Source organism: Limulus polyphemus, unplaced genomic scaffold (assembly GCF_000517525.1).
Source record: "Limulus polyphemus unplaced genomic scaffold, Limulus_polyphemus-2.1.2 Scaffold5835, whole genome shotgun sequence".
NCBI lineage: Eukaryota > Metazoa > Arthropoda > Merostomata > Xiphosura > Limulidae > Limulus > Limulus polyphemus.
The window spans coordinates 22636-31430 of NW_013671445.1; the positions used below are offsets into that span (position 1 = coordinate 22636).

Here is an 8795-nt window from a genome sequence, read left to right on the forward strand (position 1 = left end):
GCAGAAGCCAATGAGATGGAAACCAGTACAGAAGAAGATACATCCTGTAATATTAGGAAATTTTGTTGTATTTTAATTTTTTTTTGGAAATTCTGTACATTTAATGAAGTTATTGTTAATCATCTATTGGTTAAATGTAAGAGGCTATTGTTCGAGACGAACAATACTAAGAAAGGGGCATTGTTATGACAGCGAAAGTCACGTGACGCTGGTGGTGCATTAGCGCTGGTGGCGTGCGTGATGAGTTTCTTGAATGATCGGGGAAGTCTGAGTTTTTTGGAGTTATAATATAAGCCTGGCAGTGGAAAGTCAGTGGGTGGGATATATGAATGCAGAGAGCTAGTGAGCTGTAAAGTGTGTGCCTTGCACTCATCGAGAGCGAAGTTATCGAGATTGTGAATTGCTGTGATTTATAGCTTGTATAAGAGAAATGTATTGATTGTCGAACTTTCTGTGTACTAAATGTTTGTATGGAGGAAGAATAAACTGGTTTAATCAAGAAAAAACTTGTATTGCTGAAGATCCTTGGAAAGAATTTCTACGGGAAACAAACAAACAAGCAGATACGTAACACTTTATATATTAGCTCTTAAGCATCTTTCGAGGTTCCAATAGTGATCTATTAGCCAAGGCTAGTGATGCAGAACATTTAGAAACTAATTTACCTTACCTAATGCAAAAATATTATCAGATGCTATAAAATTACAAAATTATCAAGGTTAGTTAAATTATTCCATTACAGAACAAGTACCTTACTGTAGACCTGCATATACTTTTTCAGCCTAATTCACCTGGACCATTATAGAACTAGTGTCAATCATTGTAGCATTGGAGAATATTGCAAGTCTAATTTACCTAGTTTCAAATACAACTACTGCCCACAACTGTAATAATGAAGAATCTTTCCAGGCTAATATTCCTGATCCTATACAGAGCTACTTCCCATCACTGTAGCATTAGAAAATATTTATAAATTAATTTACTTGATCCCATATAGAGCTACTCCCATCACTATACCATTCGAGAATCTTGCCTGGCTAATTTATTTGGTCCCATTCAGAGCTGCTGCTCATCATTGTTGCATTAGAAAATCTTTCCAGATTAATTCACCTTCTCCCATACAGAAGTACTGCCCATCACTATAACATTTGTGAATTTCAACATTCTAACTTACCTTATTCCATATAGAACCACTTTCCATCACTTTAGGAACAGGGATTCTTTCCAAATTATTTTACCTGGTCCCATATACAACTACTTCCAAACAATTTAGCATTGTAAAATTTTACCAGACTAATTATCTTTTTCTTCACTGTAGCATTGATTAATCTTTCCAGACTTATTCACCTGTAGTATTGGAGAATCTTTGTAATTAATTTGCCTGGTCCATCCATATAGAATTACTGCCCATCATTGTAGCCCTGCAAATTGCTTCCAAATTAGTTTTACTGGTCCCACACCAAACTGTTTGTTTGTAGTTAAGTACAAAACTACACAATGGACTATCTGTGCTCTGCCCACCACAAGTATCGAAACCTGGTTCCTAGCATTGTAAGTCTGCAGACATACCACTGTGCCATTGGGGGGTCCCACACGAAACTACTTCAATAACTGTAGCAATAGATAATCCTGCCAGACTAAGCTACCTGGTTCCAAACTCTTACAAGGCTTTACAACTACTTTCCTCACAGTAGCATTGGAGAATCATTCCTTGTTAATACATTTTGAACAATGTAGAACTCCTGCCCATTACTGTAAAATTAGATAATCTTTCCAGATTAATTCAATAGGTCCCATAGGTAACTACTTCCTATCCCCATATCATTAGAGAATATTTCCAGGTTAATTCACCTGGTCCCATGTTGAACTACTTCACATTACTGTAGCAATGAGGAATCTCACCAAATTAATTTACTTGGTTCCATATACAACTACTGTCCTTCACTGTAGCATTGAATAATCTTTCCAAATTAATTTAATTGGTCCCATATAGAACTACATTATTGACTGTGGCATTGGAAAATCATTCCAGGCTAACATACTTGGCTTCATTTACAACTACTTCTCTGTACTGAAGCATTGGATAATTTTTATAAATTACTTCATCTAGGCCCATATGAAACTATTTCCCATCACTATGGAATTGGAGAGTTTTACAAAGTTAAGCCACATTTTTTGACACAAAAGTACTTTGCATTATTGTAGCAACAGAGGTTCATTACAAATTGATTTACTTAATTCCATATAGAAGTACTTCACATCAATGTATCATTGGAAAATATTACCAGACTAATATACTTTGCCCAATTTACTACTACTTCTTTTCACTGTAACATCGACGGTTTTCCAGGTTAATTCACCTGGAACAATATAGAACCATTTCCTATCACTGTAGCATCGGAGAAACTTTCCAAATTAATTCATTTTGTTCAACATACAGGTATTTCTCATCACTGTAGCATTAGAGAATCTTAACAGTTTTATTCACTTGTTGCATAAAAAACTTCTTCCTATAACTAACTTACCTGTTCCTCTGTACAACTACTTCCCATCATTACAGCATTGGAGAATCTTCTAAATTAATTCAGTTGGTGGCATATAGAACATTTACCTTTCACTTTATAGCAGAGGGACAATCTTTACAGGTTAATTTCCCTGGGCATGTACATAACTACTTCCCATCATTGCAGGATTAGAAAATATTCCTGAATTAATTCATTTAATCTTATATACAACTAGTGCCAATCACTGAAGCATTGCAGAGTCTTTACATATTAATTTATCAAGGTCCCATGGATAACTATGTACTTCCCATCACTATAGTATTGGAGAGTATTTCCAGGATAATTCACCTGGTCCCATGTAGATCTAGTGCCTGTCACTGTGGCATTGGAGAATCATTCCAATTACTTTACTTGGTCCAATATAGAATTGTGTTCTATGATGGAACAATGTAAAAATCATACCATACTAACTTACTTGGTCCCATTTATAACTACTTCCCTACATTGAGGAACTTTCCAGGTTAATTCATCTGGAACAATGTAAAACTACTGCCTATCTCTGCAGTATTGGAGAATCGTTCCACACTAACAAACCTATATACAGCTATTTCTCATCACTGTAACACAGGAGAATCTTACAAAGTTAATTTTCCTGGTCAATCCATATAGATCTACTGCTCATTATAGTAGCATTAGAGAATATTTCCAAATTTACCTGGACCCATATAGAACTATTTCTCATTACAGTAGCATTGGAGATTATTTCCAAAATAATTTACATGGTGCCTTTTATCACTATAGTGTTTGAAAATCTTACCTTGCTAACTTACTTTGTCCGATTGACACCTACTTCCCATCACTATAGCATTGGAGAATCTTTCCGGAATTCACCTTGAACAGTATAGAATTACTGCCTACTATTGGAACATTGAAGAATCTTACCAGATTAATTACCTCATCCCATACAAAACTACTTCCCCTCACTGTAGCATTGGAGAATCTTTCCACATTAATAAATACCTGGTTCGTGATAGACCTACTTCTCATCGCTGTAGTATTGAAAAATCTTACCACAGTAATATTCTTGGTCACATTTACAACTACTTCTCTTCACAATAGGCTATCTTAGCTCTGTCCACCACAGGGGATTTTAGTGTTATATGTCTGTAAAGTTACTGCTAACTCACAGACACCACAGTTGAAAACAATGTAATTAAACTGAGCTATATTTAGTATTATATGCTACCAAATATTTACAGATGTACCTTTCTGTCCAAAATATTCACATATATAAGACTGAAATATAACATCTACATTTGCAAGCTACAGTTATAAATCAGTTAGACTTTAAACTTAGGGACAATGATAGTTAAGCAAGTTATTAAATATAAGTCATATCAAAGAAAAATGTCACCAGTATAATTACGACCGTGAATACTGTTCTTTATTCACAAACCTGTGGGTTGTTGAATAATAATTATTTCTTTAGTTTAAATTGTCATTCTTCCTCTTCAAATATTCAAAATCCTCTATTTAAAATGTAGCATAAAAACTTTAGAACACGATGCTAGAATATATGCTATCTCATAATGAAAGAGACTAGGAATATTTGCTTATTCTGACATAGTACTCGTCCATCTTTATGGCTTGTGTGAATTAAAATATTGTTGCGTATCTGCTTGTTTGATAATTTCCTGTAAAAATTCTCTCCAAGAAACTTCAGCGATACAAGTCCTTTCTTAATTAAAACTAGTTTATTCTTTCTTGGTACAACACTGCAATACAAAGAATTAGTTAAATACTTCACGTAGACTTTTAGTTTTTAATTACTTTGATAAACTTTACGTCGATAACAATAAACTTGCAACACTTACATAAAGTCATAAGGTAATGTTACGACAGAGGGGATCACGTGAAGCTAGTAACAGTCATATTCTCGAACGTTCACGTCCCTTCCTGAAGCCTCGGGAGGTTACTAAATATGCGGTATTCTTGTATATATAAGACCGCCAAGAAGTGACGGCAACAATGTAATGTAATGTGTAATTGAACTGCAGGCAGAGATAGATACGGACAGTAGAGTCGAGCACGTGAGACGTTCGTTGTGAATTATAGCGTTTGTTATAGCGCGACTGTGGAAATTAAGTGTATTGCAAAGTTGTATTCAGAAATAATAAACCAGTTTTATTTAAGAAAGGAATTGTATCGCTTCGGAGGCGTAACAGTACTTTTGCTAACTTTTAATAGTTTAAATCAAAAGACACTCCAATAAATTTTTAACCAGATAGACTTAAAAAACCCCAATCACATATTTCAGTTGAATATTTGTAAAAGGGTTGCAAACCGAAAAATATTAACTGATACAGTACTATCTACAAATTAAGCTATTTATATGAATTTTGTTTCGTAATGTTTTTCTCATAAACCTTACATTACGTGAAACTGTCATTCAAATTGTTTTTGAAAGCTACTGGTTATTTTTAATGTTTATTTATTTTTTATTATGTTACCTAGTCATTCGTTAATTAATTATGTCTTTCTCCTGGGTAGCACCTTATGGTTATATAGTCCAGGTGGACTTCAGGGACCAGTTTCATTTGGAAGAGTCTCCCAACTGCGACTACGATAGCCTGGAAGTAAGGAACGGGCCATACGGATATTCAGACCTAATTGGCCGTTACTGCGGCTCCGACTTTCCTTCCATTATAACGTCATCTGGTCGCCACTTGTGGATGAAGTTTTCTTCTGACGACAGTATTGAATATACTGGTTTTAGAGCTGTTTATAAATTCAGTCCTGTTGAAAGTACGTATTTTCTAACAGTATTGAAAAACATTTGGCTCATTACAATATGATTACTTAATATATTAATAACCTTGTGCATGCCTTTTGTAAAAAAAATATCTTAAAACCTAGGTATTTAGAAATGTTTTTGAAAACAAGAAAAATTTACATTAAAATCCTTAATGAAGAATACTACCACATCCTGTACACCCCCGAAAACAACGATATGAGCCCCTTACATTAGCAACCAAGAAAAGTAAAGTATAAAAGTACACTTTGGATTGTATGCGCAAGCGTAATGATAATTCGGAGAAACATGGCACAAACATAGTCATCTTCATTAAATAATACCTGCGTTTATGTGATAACACTGGATATTCTGTAGTTCCTAAGTTACCATAGTGCGCACATTCTGTATCATGTTGTGAATTTTTAAATTGTATCATTGGTATTTAATATTCGGATTTTTCAATGTGAACAGCACTTAATGGGACATATGGGCTAAACAATAGTATGCAATACACAGTAGGAAAGACTGCAAAACGTGGAAAAATAATGAAAAAAGTTCAAATTGGTAAAACACACGTCTGTGACAAAAACTTTATATTTGCAACGTTTCGGACAGAAGCCCTTCGTCAAGCAGTTATACCATGTTACATAGAAAAAAGGCTCAGAAATAATCGTTGAAGGTTTAGAATATAAAGAGATTCTAAATTATGTACGTACTGCGTGGAGTACGTTAATAAAAATATTGTTAGAATGAACATTGTTGAAGCGGTTCTATAAACAATTTTAAAAATCGAAAATAAGTATTAAAGTGATAGAAATTGGATTTTAGAAATTAAAAGGACACATAAAGTAATAAACATAAGTTCGAAAAATGATAAAATAGTAATTTGATAATAATGATCAGGGAAATATATGTAGACGGTGTCATAGTTTTTGTTGAAAGTGCTAGAATGTTTAGCGGCATATTGCAGCTCGAATATTGGACACTTCAACCAACTTTCTGGTACGCTAGTCATTAAGCTACCTGTTTTTAAATTATCATTGATGACAACTGAGTGTTTTACAGAGTCTGTACTGCGCAACTCAATACTTTTGTGCTATTTGTTTATTTTCTACGTTATCGAAATCTGTAGTTCGACAACACTGTTACAGCAGGTATTAAGAAATATATGTTTTCCTGTTATACATTCTATGTGAAGATATTTTTTACTTTTTATGGAAAATCATTACTTTTATATCTAATTTCTACAGACACTTATCTGTTTTTCTTTCAGTATTATATATTTTAAAATTACGCAAAACTAAATTTCCGGTGTCTGTAACTTGTTACATATTAGAATTTCAAATAGCCTGAAATTGAATTAACTGATAAATTTAAATATAGTAGTTAAATTGTACTTTGGATTTAGCAGTGAAGTAAAAGCCAATATATGGTCAGTTTATGATATTTGCCAACAAGATTGATGCATATAGTTTTTTTTTAACACAAATACGTTTTAATGTACGCAAAAACAATACAACTTACAATAACAGTTATTACAAATACTTATTACAAACAAAAGTTTCACAAACTTAAAAGCAATATAAAGTATTTTTTCCAGTCTGGAACTTCCTTGATATTGTTACGTCTCTGTTCGTTTGTTAATTTACGGTATAAATTCTTTCCGAGTAACTTCAGCGATACAAGATCTTTCCTCAATCAAACTAGTTTATTCTTTCACGACACAATTTTTTAATACACAGAATTTCCACAGTTACTTTAACTTAACAACTTTAATAAACACACACTATAATTCACAGGGATTCACAAACTTTACTTATGGTGCCTACTGTTCGCTTGACTCAATTATCTATCTCTATATCTATCTATCTATGCAATTCTATTATTTTTCGCTGGCTTTATTTGCCGGGCTTATATACTAAAAAAGAGGGCGTCTGGAACAAACTAGATTTGCCAGGAAAATTCATTATCATTCGAAAAACTCCAGCGCGCATGCTCCCAGCGTTGCGTGACTTCCGCTGTCGTGACACTGTCCCTTCCTTAGTATTGTTTGTCCCAAACAATAGCCACTTACATTAAACCAACAGTTAATTAACAATAATTTGATTAAATGTACAGAATTTACAAACACAAAATTAAAATACAACAAAATCTCCTAATTTTACAGGACGTATCTTCTTCCGTACTGGTCTCTGTCTCATTGGCTTCTGCTTCACGTGGGGTTCATCTGCTCCATCAGGAAATGTCCCATTATCGGTAGCAGTCACATCAGTAGTAGTAACTTCATTAATGGCTTCACTGTTTTCCTTCTCAAAACCGGGCTTTTTCAGGTGACACGCCTTCTGTAGTTCATTTCATTTCAACTGAAATGTCCTGGACCATGATAACGCCAAAGCCTGTTGTCATGCACCATCTTTGGTTTACCTCGCCGACCACATTTTATTCGGAAAGTCACGTCTAAGAGACGATCCATTATGTCATATGGGCCTTCCCATGGAGAAGGCAACTTAGGAGACTTCCCTTTGGTCTTCCTGTGACTATAAAACCACACCTTGTCTACTGGTACAAAGCTGACTTAGGTAGATCTCTTATCAGTACATTGCTTCATGGAATAAACAGACGTTTTCAAGTTTGAACGCACTTGATGACGAATATCATTCATCCTTTCAGATAACACTTTCACGAATTCTGACACATTTTCAGGCAACTCTTCGTAAGGTGTGTGTCCTGTTATCAGGTCCACTGGCAACCACAATTCTCGACCAAACATCAGCTTTGCTGTAGAGTATCCAGTGGCTTCATGCTCTGCTGTTCTATAGGCCATCAACAGTGGAGGGAGAAAGACATCCCAGTCATCTTGGTGGCTAATACAAAACTTTGATAATTTCTGTCCCAGTGTCCAATTGTACTTTTCTACCATCCCATCAGACTGTGTGTGAAGTGACGTTGTCCTGGTCCTTCATATGCCAAACAACTTGCAGCATTCATGGAACACAGCTGATTCAAAGTTACGGCCTTGTTCTGAATGCAATTCGTATGGCATACCAAACCTGAAGAAGAAATCACTAATACCCAAAGGTACAGTTGTTGCTTCCTAATTTGGTATAGCATATGCCTCAGGCCACTTGATGAAATAATCCATCACCACACAAATGTACCTATTTCCATCATGAGTTTGGGGCAAAGGACCAGCAATGTCAATGGCTACTCTTTCTATTGGTGTACCAACTTGATATAACTTCATTGGAGCACATCCCTTATGCTTGGGCCCCTTTTAGCACAACATGTACTACAGGTCCTACACCATTCTTCCACATCTTGCTTCATACCTATTTAGTAAAATCTCTGTTGTAGGTGACTCAATGTCTTCTTAACTCTGAGATGTCTTCCTGTTAAACTATCATGGGATTGACGCAGCACAACTTCTGTAACTTTCTACTAACTGTTTGTCAGGTCGTCCCTTTCCCATCTCTGGACAAGAATACCATCTTCAAGCT

General features: G+C 34.9%; 1 protein-coding gene across 1 annotated transcript in view; it reads left to right on the plus strand.

Annotated features, from left to right (window-relative positions):
- The window catches only part of LOC106473039 (neuropilin and tolloid-like protein 2), a 47329-nt gene that overhangs the window by 12100 nt on the left and 26434 nt on the right, over positions 1-8795 (plus strand). The window contains exon 3 of the mRNA XM_022401549.1: positions 5055-5309. Coding sequence (XP_022257257.1) covers positions 5055-5309 — 255 coding nt within the window. The remainder of the gene's footprint in view (positions 1-5054; positions 5310-8795) is intronic.